Source organism: Sinocyclocheilus grahami, unplaced genomic scaffold (assembly GCF_001515645.1).
Source record: "Sinocyclocheilus grahami isolate Dianchi unplaced genomic scaffold, SAMN03320097.WGS_v1.1 scaffold16.1, whole genome shotgun sequence".
Lineage (NCBI taxonomy): Eukaryota > Metazoa > Chordata > Actinopteri > Cypriniformes > Cyprinidae > Sinocyclocheilus > Sinocyclocheilus grahami.
This window is the reverse complement of record NW_015505195.1, coordinates 896,207-918,200: the sequence shown is the minus strand read 5'-3', so window position 1 is coordinate 918,200 and position 21,994 is coordinate 896,207. Positions and strand designations below refer to the sequence as shown.

Genomic DNA, 21,994 nt, shown 5'->3' with positions numbered 1-21,994 from the left:
AATCGATAATTTTGACCCATACAATGTTTTTTTGGCTATTGCTAAAAATATACCCAAGCGACTTAAGACTGGTTTTGTGGTCCAGGGTTACATATTACTAATCAAAAATTAAGTTTTGATATATTTACGGTAGGAAATTAGCAAAATATCTTCATGGAACATGATTTTTACTTAATATCCTAATGATTTTTTGCATAAAAGAAAAATCGATAATTTTGACCCATACAATGTAATTTTGGCTATTGCTACAAATATACCCCAGCGACTTAAGACTGGTTTTGTGGTCGAGGGTCACATATATATATATTATTTCCTTAAAAAGTACATCCTGATTGGGAATCACTGAATTATAGAACAGCCCAAACTGTTGTTAAAGTTGATCAGTTTAATGATGTCCTTTTGTTAGTAATCTCACTTCATATTCATCGTCATTTATCTGCAATCAAACAACTTAATTGATGAGGGATAATGGAATGCTTTTTGTCCAAGTCGTGCTGTTCCCGAATTCATTTGAAAACGTGAGAGAGAAGTTCTGATGATACACCATCGTTAGAATGTCGAAAACAGGTGAGCGCCGAGTGAGTCTGGGATCTCGTTCAACACCCAGCTGGATGCTTTGATGGAGCGAGCTCACTCTCTGACTTTCAAATCACTTTGAGAGCCCATCGTCCTAAGAACTTCAGAAAATGTTGAATAAAGTTTTGGTTTGTTGAGTTTAGCAGACATCTGTGGTGCAGACACATCCATTCTGATTTACTTTTTCTGGAGATATTTGTCTTGACATAAGCAAAGTGTGCTTGGGGATCGATTAGAATTACGATAGCTAGTCATCCTAAGGGATGAAATTATGTTGTTTTAGTTTGTAATTTGCCATACATAGTAAACCCATCAGTTTAGCGGTTTATTTTTAAAACTGTGTACTGTTTTGAATTACTAGCATTGGTCAGAAAAGTATTCTTTTGTTGTTTAATGATTAATCAGTTAACCTTCCATATGCCTAATTACGGTATCCATCAAAACTTGACAAACTGGTCAGGGTTAAGCAATCATTTTTCTTGGATTGTGTATGTATATATATATATATATATATATATATATATATATATATATAGGGATGTTGTTCCAGGACCAACAAAGTTTTACCCAAAAACATATTCTAGTTGGCTAAATCATATCTGTGTGAATATCTTCAATGACATAATCAAAGCTGTGCTTGGAGATTGATTAAAATTACAGTGGCATTTAAAGATGTGGTTTTTGAACGAATATTTTGGGTAAAGTTTAGTATTAGGCTTAGTGCTAGACACCCGAAATGGGGAATGTTTCAGAGAGACATTCATAATAATTTTGCCTCTGCCCTTTACCGACTGACAGGTTAACAAGTCTTCTACTTCCCGTCATCAATGAAGAGAGAGAGAGAAGGAGCGTGAGAGAGAAAACCCGCACCGTGTTATGGTGACCGTGCCATTTTCTTTTGTCCTTTAGGCAACAGACGACTACTGAGAGAGCTGTTATCCCTTGGCTAAGCTATAAAAGTCCCACTCAATCAAGCACCGCCCTTCAATGTCAGACGCTTCGGTTTGGATCCAGCGAGCTTAAATGTTGCACTGCTGTCTTGAGAACGAACCGTACATATAAAGTGATCCAGCACAGGCACAATGTCGGATCAGGCAGCTCAGTGGATCCAGCTGCCTTTAACATCAGTCAAAGCCTTTTCTAAAGACAGTTCTATTGGTCCTCAAGTTAACTGCCAATGGCTGACATGAGATCAGCCCGAACAATGGCCTGAATTATAGTAAAGAGCATAAGAAGGGCCTTTTTTGGATGCCAAATAATAGCATTTCAAACATGACAATACAAGACCATATTCATACTGTATATTTGAAATGTAGCCCTATCAATCAAACTAAAAAGGATGAGAGGTCTTTAAATACTCCAGAAAATTGAGTTATCAGTAACCTGTAATACAACAATGCAGGGATACACAGGCCTCAGCAAGACTGTGGAAATCACATGCATGCTTCGCAGAAGGCTTAATGTGATTAACCTAAGACAGACATATTCCAGGATCAATGTCCTTTCTTGATCCTGGAACAAAAATCTGTAACACTTTACAATAAGGTCTCATTTGTTAACTTTAGTTAATGCGTTAGCAAACATGAACTAACAATGAGGAATATTTTTCACAATACCCATTAATATTTGTTAGACTTAGATAATAAATTACAGTTGTGCATTGTTTGTTAACTATTTTAGTTTGCTAACTATGTATTAGTAAATGTTGAAATTACCATTAACTACGATTAAGAGATACTGTATAAGTATTGTTAATTTTTAAGTTTGTGTTAACTAGGCAGTTAATGTTAACAAATGAGACTTTATTGTAAAGTGTTACCCAACATTTTTCTCAGCCTTTCAGATTTTGAGGATAGTGTTAAGAGTCAAGAAGGTCTAAAATACTTGAAAAGCTATCTGTTAACATTCCCGCAGCATTTTTGTTATTTTCGTGCTTTTGTGTCTATTTCAAGCTTGAAAGCTTAATTTTCTATTTATTGCAGTTGTATAGAAAAAAGCAACCAGTTAATTGCTCCTTTTGTGTTCCATTAAGAAAAAAAAAAGCCAGAAAGGTTTGGCATGGCAGGGTATTTATTTAAATTTGATGCTGTCACTCTAATTCATTCTTAAATCAGCCTTTATTATCTTTTAATCTGATAATTATATAGTTTAAAAGATAATGCCCCTTAGCTTCAATGTAATTAGCTACTTTTTGTTATCTTGTAGTGTGAGTAAAAAAAAAAAAAAGCTAGCTTGGCTGTATTTAAATGAAATTATGAATAGCTTGTAACTTCATAAGCTACAGTTTCAGAGTGGCTTCCTCACTGCAGCACTCTTAATGCCTCATTAACTGTTCCTAATTTTTATGCGTAGCATGTCTGCAGCAGTGATAAATTAAGATTTTAATTACTTACTATTATGAACACTTAAAGGGACCGTTCACCCAAGAATAAAATTGTCATTTACTCACACTTATGTTGTTCCAAATTTTCATGACTTACTTTCTTCTGTATAGAACATAAATCTTGGCAAATGTCTCATTTGTCCATTCAATGAAAGTCAGTCCAATGCTTTTTGGACCCCATTGACTTTCATTATATGGACAAAAACAGTTTAAACACTTTTCAATTTAATGTTAGGAATATAAAACGGAATATAAGATGACAGAACTTCATTTTTGGCTGAACAATCCCTTTAAAAGGATTTGGATGTCTAGAAAGGAGATTTTCTGTCATCAGTTGTCAGTTCTCAATCAGATTATTGTTTTATACTCTTTGGCTGATGGATTAAATGGGCTTAGATGTATTCAGTGTTTTCCAGTGTGAGTTAAGAAACTTCTAATGGTCATAACAGAATGGATATGGTTCTCTCTCGCTCTCTATCTATGGAGTTGATTGTCTTGAGAGGTCATCAGATACGGCAGTGTTCTGGTCTTTGAGAGCTTTATGGCATGAAATGGATTTGATTGTGTGGATGCAGTCGCATCCGGCCTGTGGCCAATCCAGACACTGTACATCTACATTGCTCTTAAAGCCAATACTTCATACCAGAGAGCTCATCTCAGCCCTTTAGCACCACTGCTCATGGTCATCTCCTTCCTATTAACACTACCAGGGCCTTCTGATGGGAAAATGGCAGCGATTGGTCTGCTGAGTAACATCATGTATGATGCAGACTGTCTGGATGCATGTATGTGTGTGTGACACGTTGTATTTGATTACATAGATGAATGTTGAGGCACTTAGGAAGCATTATTAAAATTTCCTGCTCGGATTCCTGCCAAATGCACTTCCAAAGCCCGAGTTTGTCCTCTACAGCTGTTAACTTCGGTTTCGCCCTACAGAGGCCGGACGAAAGGTCCTTACTGGGAGTTTGAGCAGAGGGGAGATAATGCCCGTGTGCTTTATGTGCTCTTGTTTACTGTTTTAATTAGCATTGTTAATTGGCACTTTGTGACACCCCAGTGACAGGCCTGTCACTCCACTCTATTGATGCCACTCTTGTCCATAATTTGTCTGCTTGTTAACACACGGCCGGCTCCAGACCAGGGTGCCTTGTTTCTTGTCATTGGGCCATCATTGCCCGGTTGTCTGTGCGGAAGCGTTTGCGTGCGAATACACAGTCTGGAAAACAAATTATTTGTCAGGCCATGGAAAGGTCCATCTCCGTCTTGTCTCATCAACCCCCTTGGAGACCTGTCCTTGAGTCGCAACAAAGACGGAAATCGATCCAAACATCCGAGCGTATGCCGATGACATTAAAAACCTCACACGCATGAATGACTCGGACTGTTTAACCCATTTAAGCCCACAGGAAACTGAAGTCATAGAAGGCTCTATAGCTCAAAAGAGCATTTGAAAACTTGACTGCTTGATAATTATTTAATTCATGCTGCTATTTCCAAACATTTACTCACATTATCTCAATGTACAGTATGCATACATTTCTGTTGGAATTTCTATTTAGACGTAGAGAATTAGCTGTATTTTAATCAACTTTACATGAAAAACACTTAAAATTGCACAATATGTTGCACAGTGTGAAACATTGTGCAAATTAATCTTACTATGACATATCTGAGAAAAATCTGTGCATATTAATTTGTTAACTGAAACCGCCAGACTTCTGGAACATAGTGTGAAGACACATGCTGAGATTTTAGACTTTACAGCCTTTTGAAGTGTTGTATTTCTATTAATGCATATAGTAAATTTTCATAAAGGTACAAATAAAACTGCTTTATATTTAATCATTTAGGTTACTCCTAGGTATTAAATATGCAGCATCTCATAAAATATTATGTGAAATGCAGGCTAAAATAGACACAAAGGTGAACTTAGCCAGCTGCTGCAAAGGGTAAATATGCATAAGAATCACAGACTGAGTGCCCTAAAACAGCTGGTACTGTCAGCTTGCACTTATTTGTGCAGAATCCAGCACTCTTGATTGCATTAAGACCAAATACAATCCATATTGGATGCTACAGAAGGGGGTGAGATGTTCTCTTTCAACTAAAGATTGGACATTTACATGTGTACATTAGTAATAATAAAATAGATAAAGAATGAATAGTAGAGTAAAATGTGTTGGTTTTTGTGAGAATTAATGCCTGTGAGAATTTTTGCAGAGAAATAGTCACAGACCCATTTTTTTTTTATAAAAATGACTGACAACATCTGGTTTATAGGGTTATTTTCATGATGTTAAACTGTTTACTTCTAAAGAAAACTTCCCCCATTTATTAGGATTCCCTTCACATCTGAGTGATTAAATGTGAAGGGTAATTCTGTCTCATGATTTTTGCAGTCTGGCATCTGTTATGTGATCGTGACCACTTCACGACACGGGATGCCTAACCTTCATGTTTCATTATTATGCAACAGCTCTGGTGGAACGGTGGAAAATTCCGGCCCTCCACAGGCCACATCCCACATTCTGGCAGTCCCTCGCATTTCCCCCGCTTCCAGGTTGTTCTATGCATTCTGGTTGTTGCTGGGCCGTGGCCAACAGCCAATCAGAGCACAGGAGAGTCCCGCTCACAACTGTGATGCTGATGAAGTCTTCTCCTCTTCCTCATCAGACCTTCCATCACATATTTCCTGTTATAAATGGGTATGATGTGACATCACAAGTGGAGAGGCCATCTGCACACGGCAGGGTCCCGGGCTATTTCTGTCAGGGTTCCACGCACACACACACAAGCTCGCTGGAAGAATTTCTGTTTAGCAAGGGGAAGCATGAAAGTTTTTACGAGGTCAAAGCAAAGATGTCATGGATAAGAGAGATTTGAGGACACTTTGGCGTAATATTTTGTTACTTCTGCCAGACCAGGCCAGTGGTTCTCGACTGGTGGGTTGCAAATCAAAAATGGATTGCTGGTCTGTTCTAAGAAGTGCTAAACTATTATAAAAACTACTTATTATTATTATTATTATTAACGTATGTTTGATTTATTAATTGGGATTTATTATTATTTATTATATTATAATATTATTTGAGAAAACAAATTTTTTTTTTTAATTTTGCATATCATTATTTTAAAATACTTTTAATTTTGCATAATATTATCTGACTAATTTATTATTATTATTATATGTAACATGTTTAATTTTGCATAGTAATATTATTTTGGATGATATAATGATTATTATTTTGTATTATTATTTTTAAAAACAACTTTTAATTATTATTAATCAAACAATTTATTTACTTTTTCATACTGTTATCTTAATCATTAATTTTTTTTTATTATTATACATTTAAGTCATTAATTTTTCAGTTTATTTTCTTATAATATTGTCATATTTATTTTCATTTATTATTAGTGTTATTAACATTATAAATTTCAGTAATTCCTTTTTTTTCTTTTTTTTAATAATATCGTGTTTAATTTAATTTACTATTATTATTATTTTAAGACATGTCCATATTATAATATTTTGCATAATAAACTATTTCGGTACTGTGTTGAGTCACCACAAAGCAAAACCAATTGAGCACCATTGAAGTAGCCATTTTCTTTGCGGTCTTTTACGCCATTGCTTAATCTGTACGGTGCACATTAGAAACATAACAGAAATGCCATGTCTTCTGTGTCATTTTTTCAAAGTAAACCGTGCCATCTTCCCTGCCTGGCATCCAAAAATAGCTGTTGTTTTTGGAGGGCTGCAGTGTTTGCAACCCTGGCCAGATGGGGTGTGAAGACAGGGGCTAGAGTCATGGAGAGAGTTCCCATCAGCCCGCTGGGTGAAGGATGGAACCCAGAATGGCTCCATACACTGCAGTGGCTGTCAAGGCCACAGAGAGCGGGGGGGTGATGAGCAAACGGCTGGATCCGAGAGCCCAAATGGAAGATTTAAACATAGACGCTTTGACCTCTCTGCTCATCAAGGTCATGTCGAGTGCCTGTTTATTTCACTGACAAATGGTCATAATATATTTGGCGATTGATGCGGTAATGAATAACACAGTAGTGCACAAGTAAATCAGAGTAGAAAATGGATTGAATTGTCATTTAGGGTGTGAATATGTGTGTGTCATTTACATGCACGAGACATGACAGAAAGTCCTTTGGTTGATGCATTCCCATCAAGGAGGGATTGTTTATGAGTTAACAGCTTTGGTTAATAGGATTCCAGCCATGGCCTTGGGATTTATGTGACCAGGGAGATTTTTGACTGTTGGAAGAAATTGGAAAAATAAAAATAAAAAACGACTGAATCGCTTTGCACCTTGTTTTTCTTCCAGGGCTCTTGTTTCACTTCAACAGCCCTGACAGTCAGACATGTCATCTCAGAACATCAGTAAAGGGCTGACAGCCAAAGGTGAAAAATAACACCTCTGTGTTCATTCATCAACAGTGTCCAGCCCCAAAAGAGCAGCCCGTTAACCACAACACACAGCTGGAGAAAACCTTCCTTATCAGATCATGATGGACCATCAGTTCTGAGCTAGTGTCCTGCAACACAGACATCCATCACAGTCCATAACACACAGACTGTATGATCTAGATCACAAGATCAAGCTTTTATTTGAAATCTTGTAAAAATGTACAGTTTCAAGACATGTCACCTATAAATTTTAAAACATTTTTCTCATGTTGTTCCAAACCTGTATGATTGACTTTCATCTGTGGAATACACAAGAATATATTTAAAATAACGTAAATGCAGTTGTGGCCTAATGGTTGGCAAGTTGGACTTGTAACTCAAAGGTTGTGGGTTTGAGTCTTGATACCGGCAAGGATTGTAGGTGGGGGGAGTGAATGACTTGTGCTCTTTACCACCTTCAATACCACGGTGAGATCCTTGAGCAAGGCACCGAACCCCCAACTGCTTCCCGAGTGCCGCAGCAAAAATGGCTGCCTACTGCTCCATGTGTGTGTTTACTACTGCGATGTGTGAACACTTGGATGGGTTAAATGCAGAGTATGGGACACCATACTTGTCTACACGTCACTTTCTTTCACTTTCGTAATGGAGCTTTCAAGCTTCAAAAAAGATGCAGAAGCTAATGAATCACAAAAGTAGTTCATATGACTCATGCTTTATGTATATTTTGTGAGAAACAAACACAAATGGAAGCTGTTATTCACTTATAATATTAATCTTTAGTGAGATGTTAACCACTGATCATTGAGCAGATCATTGAGTCAGTGATTGAACTTGTGAACTTTATCAGGCCAATTTTGGAATGAGTCATTCAGACCACTTTTGTGGACGAGATCAGCCAAAACAAGATCCAACTCAAAACAATGATTTGTTCAGTTGGACATCAGTCCACTGTTCATTTATGATCATTATATTGTATGTCATCCGAGTTGTCGTCATATGAACTACTTCTTTGTTGCATTTACATCTTTTTTTGAAGCTTGAACGCTCCAGTCTCCGTTATGTGTAGTTGTATGGAAAAAATGTGCAGTACATTCTTTATCTCCTTTTGTGTTCGGCGGAAGAAAAAAAGTCGGGTTTGGAACGACACGAGGGTGAGTAAATGATGACAGAATTTTCATTTGCGATTAAACTATTCCTTTAGGTTAAAAGAAAATGATTTCCGTTTAACGTTCGTCTGGCTTGTTGGAGTTAAGCGGCTCCCACTCTTTCAGCTGCATTGTAAGTGCCCTCACAGCTCTTTGATGCAGTGCTTTTGGTAATTGATGTGCTCTGTAACGTGGGCACGGTGGAAGAAAGGCTTGTGGGGGGGGGTTGTGGAGTAGATGCATGAATTTAAATAAAGCTCCGGCTGTAAGTAACTGCAGGAATGAGATGCATTTTTTTCCTTTAGCTTGAACGCTCCAGTCTCCGTTATGTGTAGTTGTATGGAAAAAATGTGCAGTACATTCTTTATCTCCTTTTGTGTTCGGCGGAAGAAAAAAAGTCGGGTTTGGAACGACACGAGGGTGAGTAAATGATGACAGAATTTTCATTTGCGATTAAACTATTCCTTTAGGTTAAAAGAAAATGATTTCCGTTTAACGTTCGTCTGGCTTGTTGGAGTTAAGCGGCTCCCACTCTTTCAGCTGCATTGTAAGTGCCCTCACAGCTCTTTGATGCAGTGCTTTTGGTAATTGATGTGCTCTGTAACGTGGGCACGGTGGAAGAAAGGCTTGTGGGGGGGGGGGTTGTGGAGTAGATGCATGAATTTAAATAAAGCTCCGGCTGTAAGTAACTGCAGGAATGTGATGCATTTTTTTCCTTTTGGCTGACTTGACTGAGAGGCGTTTGATTTGAGAGCGCTGGCTCTCCTGTCCTGCTTATTTACTCTCCGCAGTGCTCTGCTGGGTATTGGCCAGTTATTTACTGCAAATGGTCGCGTTGGTACGAGATTGGAGAAAATCAGGCTCTTATTTATTTATTTATTTTTCAATTAAAAGTGACACGTCAGAACAGAGATTTAAAGGTTCTGAGGCATCTGACGCTCTAACTGTGCCGGGGCCTAGGAGGCGTTCCAATATTGCTTTGTTGTCGACTGTCTCTTTAGGAATACAGAGACAGACTGCTGCCGTGGGTATTTGACTCTTAAATGCTGGCAAGTTTTTACCAATGACAATAAAACAGTCAAAAGACGAATATTTTTGCATATGAAGGTCACTTTATATTGCTGTTTTTTCTGAGCAAAAAAAAAAAAAATATCTGTGTTTTTTTTTTTTTAAATCAGTGTTTTCACAGCTGAGAGGTGCAGTAGTTGTACAGTAATTATCTGTGTAATGTGATCTCGAAGGTTCCTTAATTTTCTCATACAGACATGAAGCTTGGTAGAAACGTGGCCCGAACTTTCCTGGATTACTACAAACTGAACAACCTGATAGATGAAAGCAAGCTCACAGGACACATTAACAGGTGCAATTACATATTTCGTCATCTCACAGCAATGTCTATGATCTTGGGTTTGTTTTTGTTTTCCATATCCTTATGAATAATATTGCATAGATAGTGAGTTTATACTACAGTCCAACTAAAAGACACTTTCCATAAGATGAGCTATTTTTATTACTTAATTGACTCTCATATTTGCAATATTTAATCAGGAGAAATTTTTTGGCTTAAATTGTTAATACCACTTAATGTTTTGTTAAATGCTTCACACAACAGATAACTTGCAGATTTTTGCTTAGTTTTTACATGTCCTCTTATGAGAGCAGCTAAACTGTAATGCATCTCAACATTTGTTTTCCATCATCCCAAACTTTTTGAACTGAAATATTTTAGTATAGAAGTTAATATTTTAATAATTGAACAACACATTCACATGCTCAGTTGAAAGCCACATGCACTAAACAAATTAAATAATTTATCTTTTTTATTATTATTTTTGTTTTATTTTTCAATTTTATATTTGAATTTGACATTTTCATGATTTAATTATTAGCTTTTCATCAACTCGCGACCCCCCCTCCCTCCCTTTTTTTTTGGGAAATCCCTGTTCTTAATCATCATATAATATGGAATTCACATATATATTATGTTCTTCTTTCACCGTGTGCACTCACAGATAAATGAAATGATCGTCTCTTCCTGTAAATACTGTCACATGCTTTATTTTCTATATGGTTACCTCGAAACAAGGGGTGGCTCATCAACCCTGAACTTCTGATTCCTACAAAACTCCTCTAATAAACATCCTTTCTGACTTTCAGCCCTTTCGATGGAACATCCACCAGTTATCAAGGAAACAATGCTGGAAATGGGAAGGTTAAAGGTGACAGAAAACCCCATGGAGTCAGGGATTACTGAACACACAGAGAACAAGGAATACTGTACGGTACCTCAGTGAGCATCACAACCTCGACTAGGACGTTGTGAACCACAGTCCACTTGCAAATTGCATTTTCATATCAGCCCACAGCAATCCACCAGATATTTGTTGTCTAAGTTTTTATGTGGTGATAGGACTCAACAACTGTGAATAAGTCTTCGGTATTAATTCTCACTTGTGAGATATTGCACAGAGAAAACATCAACTGTAAATTATCCCACTGGCTACATTTATTGTTTTTTCAGTGCTTTGTTGAATACCAACTACTTTCTTTGCCTTGCATTTGGAGTTGCCTGCTATCAGTTCAGAAATTGTATTTCACTCAGCTGTACTCATTCTGATAAAGTGATTACTTTTATGAATTCTTTAATTGTCTAGATAGTCATCTTGAGTTGTTTCTTCAAACCTGAATGTTTGAAAATTGCTTAAATATAAAGCAGTTGACCTGTAATGGTTTATTATATTCATGCTTTGTGTTCATAAATTTGCTTCTAATAAAGTGTTTGATAAAAAATGGCTTTCCAGTGTATTATTAAGTGCTTATAGGAAAATCCAGCAGAAGTAATTTTGAAATGCTGTTAAAAAACAATGCATTTTAATCCTCTCATCATAATCTCAGGGCAATAAGCATCAACACATTGTCTGCTGTTCACCAAAGTACTCTAACACAGAGTCTGTTAAACCTGTAACACAGTGTCTCCAAACAAAGTCTGATCTGTCCACACACAATGAATGCACACAGAACCCAGTGTGAGGGTGCAAAAATACTGAATGGCTCAAGCTATCAGTCAAGAGGTGTGAAAAGCAGTGTGTATTTTTCAGGCCAGTCATTCGGAATAACTGAGGTAATCAGTCAGAAAAGGCAATAACAAATGACTTGCATTTTAGATGGTAGAAGAGAAGACGGCGAAAGCTAATGTGAATGAGAAAACACATTCATCTACAGAATCTCGACAAACACACACACAGGTAATGGCACTGTCATACCTAAAAGCATTTGTGCTTATGGAGAGCCTCCCCTCCCTACTGCGCTGTCATTTTAACCAGAGCCTCAAACCATTAGTCCTTTATGCTTGGCTCACCTCACAGCCACAAACACATCCTAATTGCCCTAAGGCTGCTGTGAACTGTTTGCATTTCCCTTCTTAAACATCAACATGGTCCATTCCTGTGTACAAGTTAACTGGCCCCTGTGATTCTCTGTGAGGTCCGTCTCAGCACATCAGTGGTATGGTTCACTTCGAGGCCAGCTCCTTCATTAGACATCATTATAAGCAGCTTAAAACGGAGACTTCATGAACTAATGTCCCCCACTTTTAGAATTTCTACTTCCCTTCACCCTACATTTTGAAAAATAGTCATTACTTTTCACATACCCATGTCTGAATATGTCCTCATGTGTCAAATCATTCCTGGCCCCTTCTGACTTGAAATGCAGCTGTTCTGAAAGACCAAACACTCATAACTGTGCATTTTCTTACCAAATCTTTACAAGATTGACAGAGTTAACTCAAATCTTGGGTTAAACCTTCAGCATTTAACAATTTTTGTCCTGTTTAGAAATATCCTGTTAAGACTGCTCTTTTAATTTTAGTTATTTGTTTTATGAAGTAATTCATTCAGTTATCGCAAATAATGATTATTAATTGAAAAAGGAAATCTATTTCACTATTATTAAAGCTACAGCAGCTGTAGCTTTAGTTTTAAATATCTAACCATGAAAATGAGGAGCCATCCATAGTTTACGTCTAAATTTAGAGAAATAAAAAAATTATTTTATTTTATTTATTTATTTTTAATTGGTTTTAACGATTTTCAGATATAACCATGAGAGTACATTAGGATAAACAGTAAAAAATAAATTAAAAAAGATAAAACGTAAATATACGTAAAAAAAATTAAATAAACGTAAAGGTTAAATCAAACAAAATGTGTACAAATATTAATTGTATATTATATATATTTTTTTTTTATTTTACAATTTATTTTATTTTTCAGACTATTGTTTTAGGGAGTGTTGAACTCATCTCTAGCTGAACTCCTGCCTTCCGCCTTGAAAACAATAGCTTATTTCCTCTATGTTTATTTGAAAGATTTTCTATTTGTTTAGTCACTTGATCGTGTCGTCATTTCCTCGCAGTTTCAAAGCAGAGGCCGCTTGGGCTGTTGTCATAGCAACCAAATTAAAAAAAAACATGGGTGGACTAACGTCGCCCAAGAAGCCTTCAGCCTCACAAATGAGACAAAAAGCGCTCAAATGCACTGTCGAGTTGGATATCCAATCTGTAAGTACATTAGCCCGCGTCCCATTCTGCCTTTTTCGCTGAACAACAACATAAATATTCCTGTTTGCGTGTGTTATGATAGAAGTTATCGTGTTAGCATTCTGTTAGCAACAAGTGGCTATCACGGATGACTGAGTCAGTCCATCAGCAATCAGTCAAAGTTGCAAAAAAGCAGAGCCATGTTAATAAACGCTCTTGCATTCATTCCAGTCTCCGATGTGCTTATTTGAAGCAATGCAAATGCAAACTCCTCCATTTTCAGACAAGCTGTTAGCATGTGTTAGTTTTGAATTCAGACCGATCTTGTATTTTTCCTATACTGCATCATGAATATGAAAAAAAAAGTATCTTCTGATCTCCAGGATTTTTTTGTTGATTATTTTAATACTGTTATCGAAATGATCACTTCTCAGACATCCACATGACGTGACTAGGAAGAGGAAGTGGTTGATTTACATTCGGAGAGAAGCAAGACAATGTGGAATGACAATGAATTGATATTTATTATCTAATATGTAAGTTTGTGTAAAATGATAAGTTGTGGTCGGTAAGATTTTTTTCAGGTTTCATGTCAAAGCTGCATTTATTTGACTAAAAATACACTAAAAACAGACAGTAATATTGTGAATGTTATTACAATTTAAAATAACTGTTTTCTATTTTAATGTATTTTAAAATTCTATTTTAATGTAATTTATTCCTGTGATGTCAAAACTACATTTTCATCATCCATTACAGAAGCATCATACATTACATACTTAGTGTCATATGATCCTTCAGAAATCATTCTAATGTGCTGATTTGGTGCTCAAGAAACATTTTGTCAGTTGTACTGCTTAATATTTTGTCGAAACTGTGATAAAAAATGTTCTGGATTTTTTGATAAATCGAAAGCTCAAAAGAGAGGCATTGTTAATAGAAAGCTAAAAGAGCGGCATTGTGTGTGAAAGTTGATATAAAATATAATGGTATAAAATTTGGTGCAAAATGACCATGTTAAAGGGGTCATATAATGCTTTTTTTAAAGATCATTATTTTGTGTATTTGATGTAACAGACTTTGCATGAACATTTGGGCCGCATTATGCAAATATTTCCACATAGTGAGGTAGATATGTGGGGGTGTGTTAGAACGAGCCATTTTAGGGGGGGTGTGGCAGAGTCTTAACTTTGATAAAGAATATATCTTTGGTTTTGAGACTTCAGGGATCTTATCTATGCACAATCAGCTTGTAACACTCCAAAGAGAAAAGAAAACTTGAAATCGCATCATATGATCCCTTTAATGTTTTTCCCCCTATAGATAACTTGTCCAGGGGTAGTGTTACCATCCCAAGAAGACATTTATGTGAGTGTTCGGATAATGGGCCAGTATCAGAAGTCCAAGTGTGTCCCTCCAGTTTTCCCTCTGCGGCTACATGAAAAAATGGTGTTTGTGAAGGTAAGACTTTATTAAAATGGCTTTGATTAATTTCAGCCTGTGACACATGCTATCTTACTATCTGATTTCTTTGTTTTCTATCCTCTCCCATTCTCTTCGACAGACCTTTGTGGGAGCAGTTGACCCGGCTGCTGTAGCTGAGCATCTGGAGAGTAAGAATCCTTTTGGCTGTCTTCAGTTTGTCCTGTGTTCTTTCATAAACCTCAGATCGATAAACTTTATATAGCTTTCCATCATGTGGTTTTCCTCCACTGCAGATGATACAACATCTTTAGAGCTCATTCAGCTCATTCCTCCAGGTAAGATCTCACATCCATTCCAGCTGTAACACTGACAGATATTTGAGGCTGGAGATTGAGTTCTCCAAAATAGTGCAGTAAACTGAAAACATTACATTTGAGCTCGGCTTTGATTGAAGGCTCCAGCTTTAGCAGTTGACGCAACGGCTGAATTCTCAGACCTGCTAGTATAATTTCAAAAATTAACCAACATCAGCAGGGGAATACATACATTATTGGACCGAGCACTCTCATTAAAGAATGCATAAATCATGCTGCTTTCAATGGAGGTCTCTTGGGTTTAAATTTGTATTTTATTTTTTGCACACAATCTGACACTCATTAGTTTCTTTTGCGTTATTACTTTAAAACGCAAAGAAACCACTTTATTGGCCAAAAACAACTACCCAGAGCTGTCAAGAAAAACGGACAGAATTCACCATTCCATCATGCATTTCTATTTGACTGTGCAGAGGGTGAGATCCTGGCCACGTTTGAAGAAGACACCCGGGAGTTTCTGTATCCAGGCCCCCGTTTGACTCCCAGAAGCCCTGGCCCAGAGAGAGAGATTCTGATGAAGAGATCCATCTCCTTCCCCGTGCGTGTGTCTTCCTCTCAGCGTTTTTGTCATATCTCTGATGCATCTTAAAAGCCGGTCCCATTTTCCTGCTATTTGCTTGAAGACGTAGATTGTTTTGGTAAATTGATCTGCCAAGAGTGTTATTATCTGCATTTGCCCTCTGTCTTTTCATCATTCGAAAAGTTTTGTAATTTTTTTTCTGCTCTCTATCTCTCCTGTCTCGTTCCCTCAGGGAATCTCTCCCAAAGTGGAGTTTTCAACGACGTCTATTATTGAGGAGTGTGATGTGAAACATGGTCAGCCTGCCATGTCTGTGAGTCTCAGCGCTTTTATTATTGCCATTATATTGCAGCTGGTATTTGCTCCGTTCCAAAAGCTAGTGCGCTGCCTACATAGGCGCCTGGCTTCTGAAACGGCTGCATGATGCTTCTGCCCATTATGTTGTGGAACAGAGCAATTATTTGTGATGCTAAATGAAAAGAAACACTGAGGTTTAAACGAAAAGGATCAAATGAAGGCTTTTTTTAGATGTACATAGCAGTACAATGGGTCTCTCTGTCAATCAAACTGTCTGTTACCATCTGTGCCACTTTCTGCTGTCCTTCTAGTGGCCTCACGCCCCCTTTCAGGATGTTCTTTTTACCATGCAGGTAATTGCAGAGAATTGGCTCGTTTCTACTCGGATCGGCGCTGATCAGTTGGACTTGACTGGTCCAATTTGTTTCTTCCATTAAATGCTCACAGACCTCTCAGTCCGTTTAGATTCGCTGATTGAGTCTGTATCCTTCATGTCAAGTTTCTCAGACTCTCGTTAGACCGCTTCTGCTGTTGACCATCTCATTGAGCCCGTTTCATGTGCGAGTCTTCCCTTTGTGGATCTCTCTAGTTCGGACTTGACACGGCATTCTGTAAAGCGGGCTTTCTCTGTGTGATTTGCATGCATTTGAACGGTGCTTGTTTCTTGTTTAATAAGCTACTTGTGGTGCTGGCTTTGTTGTTTCAAGGACATCCGGCTTTATCTTCCATTACCAACACCAGCCGAGCCACTAATCACATCAGACAAGCACGACTCCTGCTTTAAAATGGCTTCTTTGTCCCTCTGTCCAAAGAAAAGAGAGAGGGAAAGAAGAATAAAAGGAGAAAAAGCCACTTAGTTTAATTTAATTAAATCTCGACTTAAAATAATATTATATATATATATATAATATTATTTTTGACTGAATATTTTATTTTAATATTTTGAATGAAATGTTGTTCATGTACAACTGTTAGTGTTATTTTAGTATTATTTACATACTATTGTAGTATTTCTTAATATTTTGAAATAGCTTTTTTTGTTTGTTTTCAATTTAAATTTTACATTTTAGTTACATTTAGTTTTATGTGCATTTGCCATCTTTATTTGTTCTCTTTTTTTATATTTCTATTTCGCTTCAATTTATTTAAATTTCCGTTTTAGTAATTGTAGTACTTTAACTCTTACCAATTTCATCTGATATTTGTTTAATTTAATTTTATTTAAACTTTATTTCATTAACAAAAACAATTTTGTAATAGTTTTAGCTTTAAAGGGATAGTTCACCCAAAAATGAAAATTCTGTCATTAATTACTCACCCTCGTGTCGTTCCAAACCCGTAAGACCTTCGTTCATCTTCGGAACACAAATTAAGATATTTTTTATGAAATGAGAGCTCTCAGACCCTGCATAGACAGCAACGCAACTGTAATGTTCCCAGGTCCAGAAACGTAGTAAGGACATCAGTAAAACAGTCCATGTGACATCAGTGGCTCAACTTTTTAAGCTCAAAGAAAACTAAAATAACAATTTATTTAACAATTCTTCTCCCCCGAGTTACGTCTTCTGCCATTTTGGAGAGTACCCAAGAGCGTAATCAGCGTTGTTTACGTTCAGGGGAGAAAACGAGTGCATGAACGTAATCTGCGTAATCGGCGTTGTTTATGCTTAAGGGAAAGCGTGCGTATGTGTTGTGATACTCTCTAAAATTGCGGAAGACATAACTCGGGGGAGAAGAATTGTTGGAAAAACTTTTTGCGCTCAAAAAATATTCTCGTAGCTTCGCAAAACTGAGGTTGAGCCACTGATGTCACATGGACTGTTTTACTGATGTCCTTACTACGTTTCTGGACCTGGGAACATTACAGTTGCGTTGCTGTCTATGGGAGGGTCAGAGAGCTCTCACATTTCATCAAAAATATCTTAATTTGTGTTCCGAAGATGAACGAAGGTCTTACGGGTTTGGAACGACATGAGGGGGAGTAATTAATGACAGAATTTTCCTTTTTGGGTGAACTATCCCTTTAATTTCAGTTAATGGTAACACTGCAACTATGAATTATTTTCAGTGAATATGTCTTTGTTCCTATCCAGTCATGTGGTCGTTCCTCAAGTAAGCCCTGTAGTGTGAGTACTTGCCCTGCAGACTCGAAGAAGAAGAAGAAGCCAGTCACAGCGCCATCCTGTGGATACGAAAAGCCAACCGTGTCATCCCAAAGCCGTGCTCCTTCACCCTACACCCACCGCAAGATGTGTCAGCTGTCTGAGGAGGCCAGACAACGACTCAGCAACCTCAAACTGGGGCCCTACACATTTAAAAAAGAGACGGTCCCTCGGGCTCCATTTGTGGTGGGTCATATTGACTGATGAAACAATACAAGCAGAGTTTGTGTACTTTTCATCTTTGATTAATGATCACGGTGACACGGAACAGTAGCTCAGTTCAGCTGCATGTTGTTAACATGTAGGTGAATTGTAATATTTCTTCTCTGAGGATGTTGATTACAGGAGACAGACAGCCGTGTCAAAATCTTTACTGGTTTTTGTGACTGAAGTAAAAGCATAAATTCCCCCTCTTGCTTCTTTTCCATGTTTTCTAAAACAACAGTACATCCTGGGGTGCAAATATCAAAGCTGTCATGGGATAAAAGGCAGCTCTTGGATTTGTGTCTGATATCATCATGGCATTTTCTGTCACAGGCCTTTTAAAAAGTGGGTAGCCGTTTCAAAGAAAATCCCCAGGCTACAATTAACCTAAGTAATTAAGAGTCAGGCCGTGATTAGCAAATTCTTCCCTCTTATTTCAGCAGATTATATTATGTGTGTTTAAAGTCGGCACGCTTGTTTTGCACGAAAACTAAATAGCTTGTTTCATTAACTCGCTTGGTCACTTTACTATTTAAATGAAGTTCAATTGGACTAATTGAAGTCTGAGAGTTGAGTTTATACACAAGACACCTGAGTCTGAGTAACTTCCCTCTGAAGTTTCTCTCCTCACTTTCACCTTCCTAGAAAAACGTGATTAACTCTGAAATGAAAGTCAAATTCATTTGAATAATCAATACTCCGTGTGTCAATGGAGTGTTGATGCACGTCGCTTCACCTGCTAAATCAGAGATGAGCGAGTATTTCTCTTTTAATGGGCAGCGTAGCTGATTGCATCTTCTGTTTGCAGGTGCCCCGAAGCCCAAACACGCCACTGATGGAATCCTCCATGTGTCTTATGTCTCAGTCATCTACTAAAAGAAGCCCCCTACGTCTGCAATCACGGAGCTACACCACAGACCACACAGGTTACTATAATATTTGTGTTTTTACATATCTATTTGTGGCATTTATTCATCCTCATGTTGCTCCAAACCTGTATGACTTTCTTTTACAAAAGAAGATATTTTGAAAAAGGAATGACTCGTGGGGTCCAGTGTTGTTTTGGATCCCACTGACTTTAATTGTATGGACAAAGACAGTTCTTCAAAATACACTACTATTAATACTCCACTAGGACACATTAAATTGATCAAAAGTGATAGTAAAAACATGTATAATGTTATAAAAGATTTCTATTTAAAAAAAATAAATAAAAATGCTGTTCTTTTGAACTTGTTACTCGCCAAAGGATCCTGAAAAAAATGTATCACAGTTTCCGCAAAAATATTAAGCAGCACAATTGTTTTTCAACATTGATAATAATAATAAATGTCTCTTGAGCATCAAATCGGCATATTAGAATGATTTCTAAAGGATCATGTGACACTGAAGACTGGAGTAATGGCTTTTCCATCATAGGAATAAATTAGATTTTACAATATACTAAAATAGAAAACATCTTAAAACGGCAGTAATACTTCACAATAATTTACTGTTTTAACTCTAAATGCTGTTTTACATTTGATCAAATAAATGCAGTCTTAGTGAGAATTTAACTGTTATTCGCCAAAGGATCCTGAAAAAAATGTATCACAGTTTCCGCAAAAATATTAAGCAGCACAATTGTTTTTCAACATTGATAATAATAATAAATGTCTCTTGAGCATCAAATCGGCATATTAGAATGATTTCTAAAGGATCATGTGACACTGAAGACTGGAGTAATGGCTTTTCCATCATAGGAATAAATTAGATTTTACAATATACTAAAATAGAAAACATCTTAAAACGGCAGTAATACTTCACAATAATTTACTGTTTTTACTCTAAATGCTGTTTTACATTTGATCAAATAAATGCAGTCTTAGTGAGAATTTAACTTTTTTTTTAAAAATCTTTAAAATAAAAAAAAGTTTTGAACAGTAGTGTAGCTTCTTTTGTGTTCTGAAAAAAAAGTCAGGTTGGAGCGACATGTCAGTGAGTAAATGATTTAGATTTTTAAATGAGATATCCTTCTTTTGAGTATTTGAATCGATTCTTGATTATAAAGTGTTATCAGCTGTGTTTTTGTGTGTTGTGGAGGATGCATTTTACCATATTTTCCCACAAAATGTCTCTAGATCCCTCTCTCCTTGGAAGTTTTAGATCAAAGCCGTCACATGTAAGTTAGAAAGTGTTTGGTTTGAACAAATTACAGTTCAATTAATGTACGGGAATCCTTGCCCATTCTGACCCTGTTTTCTCCACTATATCTCTTGGGGTGGCATCCACGCAGACAGCCAGAAGTTTTCAAAATAAATCCCCCAAAAATCATTCCACCCCTGTGTCCAGCACGCTCCGAGATCAGAGTCCAGTCCTGACCCGCTCTTCCATGAGAGAACGGTACATTTAACACAACTTATTCTGCATTTACACTGTTTGCTGCAAAGCAATTTAACGCAGACTGCCTTTGTTCTTGTCATCCTGTTCGATTTTGTCATTGGATTTATTTGTTTTTGTTTTTTTTTCATTAGGACCAACGTACATACGCATTATACTTACTTATCCTTCCAATATGTTTATTATATGTCATGCTTGTGCCAAAATACATATTTTATTATATGCATTTTTCTCAAAACTATAAAGGTGCAGTGAGCGAAACTAGTGCTACCCCTTCGCCCTTTTCCTGTGAATTTCCAATTACGTGGTATTGACTAAATGTGCGGCTCATAAAAACAAAGCCCAGTAAACAGAGCGTCCATTCCACAAATCTATATTGTGATCACACACAACAGACAAGATGAATTTACTGCCTCACTTTCAAATGACAGAATCTGATGTTTGGTCATGTTTGTTCATTACTTATGAGAAGGGGGAAAAGCTGCTGAGAAAACAAGGGGAAATGCTATTGATTGGGTTTCAGTGAGATCTAATGCGTTTGACCCGACGCACAGTTTAATAAATTCCGAGAGACCCTTGTCATTGATCTGAACATCGGCTGCGAAACCGCCAAATGTTTGTTTGTTTGTTTGTTTGCTAGTCTCTCTACCACCGGCACCTTTTCCGCACGAGCATGAGCAAACATTTCAAATCAATAGACAATCTAAGTCTTGAGAGTAAATTGTGGGAAATGTGTGATACTATTGTCAATGGAAAGCATGACCGGAGTCACAGGCCCGGAGATTAAGGCTCGCTCCACAGATTCACACAATGACAGATCAGGCACGACTTTTTGAGCTGCTGATGGGGGGAAGTGAAAGAAATTATGGTTTCAAAAGTTCAGACTGGCCCTCTCTGGCCTTCTTGTATGGTAATTATAAAGACCATCTTATGGCCCACGGCCATTAAAGATAAAGAACCACAGTGATGCATGACCTTTCATACAGATCTGCTGGTCTTTTTACCTCTATATTCCTTTTCATAAAAATTCTAATTAATTCTCTTCTTCTATCTTTTTAACAAGCTCAGTGAGTTAATATATTGCTAGTTTATTCACGCACAGGTTTTGATATTGTAAACCCAAGGACACGGCTCAAATGTTTGGGTAATTCCTCATCTGAGCTTCTCTCTTGTGGCATATTTAGATGCATAAAAAGAAAATATCAGCATTTGCTACAGGGCTGGAGATAAATGTCTCTGTACGTGTATTTGTGATTTAACTTCATGATTTAACTGGTCTGAATTTTTTTCAAGTCGTATTTCCCAAGATGACAGAGCTCCAATGTAAGGGCGACAGCACAGACTAGTGGTTTAAGATGGTATTGTTGGTATTTATTTCAGTATAGATTTTGGTTTCCCTTTAATTTTTTTCAACTTCATTTTTATTCTTAAAGATTTTTCTCTCTCTCATATATACAATAAGCAATACATGAAACATAATCAGAAAAATACAAATATATATTTTAAATTATGTATATTTAAAATGATATATATATATATATATATATATATATATATAAT

General features: G+C 36.9%; 2 protein-coding genes across 2 annotated transcripts in view; both read left to right on the top strand.

Annotated features, from left to right (window-relative positions):
• The window catches only part of LOC107603279 (cytosolic carboxypeptidase 6-like), a 409,489-nt gene extending 398,419 nt beyond the window's left edge, over positions 1-11,070 (top strand). The window contains exons 12-13 of the mRNA XM_016296044.1: positions 9,797-9,893; positions 10,691-11,070. Of these exons, the coding sequence (XP_016151530.1) occupies positions 9,797-9,893; positions 10,691-10,787 (194 nt within the window). The 3' untranslated portion in view covers positions 10,788-11,070. The remainder of the gene's footprint in view (positions 1-9,796; positions 9,894-10,690) is intronic.
• A 1,929-nt stretch (positions 11,071-12,999) lies between these two features.
• Positions 13,000-21,994, top strand: part of spata6 (spermatogenesis associated 6) — an 11,105-nt gene continuing 2,110 nt past the window's right edge. Inside the window, exons 1-10 of the mRNA XM_016230899.1 lie at positions 13,000-13,094; positions 14,397-14,534; positions 14,638-14,686; positions 14,792-14,833; positions 15,286-15,410; positions 15,625-15,705; positions 17,783-18,037; positions 18,864-18,981; positions 20,176-20,216; positions 20,331-20,444. Coding sequence (XP_016086385.1) covers positions 13,005-13,094; positions 14,397-14,534; positions 14,638-14,686; positions 14,792-14,833; positions 15,286-15,410; positions 15,625-15,705; positions 17,783-18,037; positions 18,864-18,981; positions 20,176-20,216; positions 20,331-20,444 — 1,053 coding nt within the window. The 5' untranslated portion in view covers positions 13,000-13,004. The remainder of the gene's footprint in view (positions 13,095-14,396; positions 14,535-14,637; positions 14,687-14,791; positions 14,834-15,285; positions 15,411-15,624; positions 15,706-17,782; positions 18,038-18,863; positions 18,982-20,175; positions 20,217-20,330; positions 20,445-21,994) is intronic.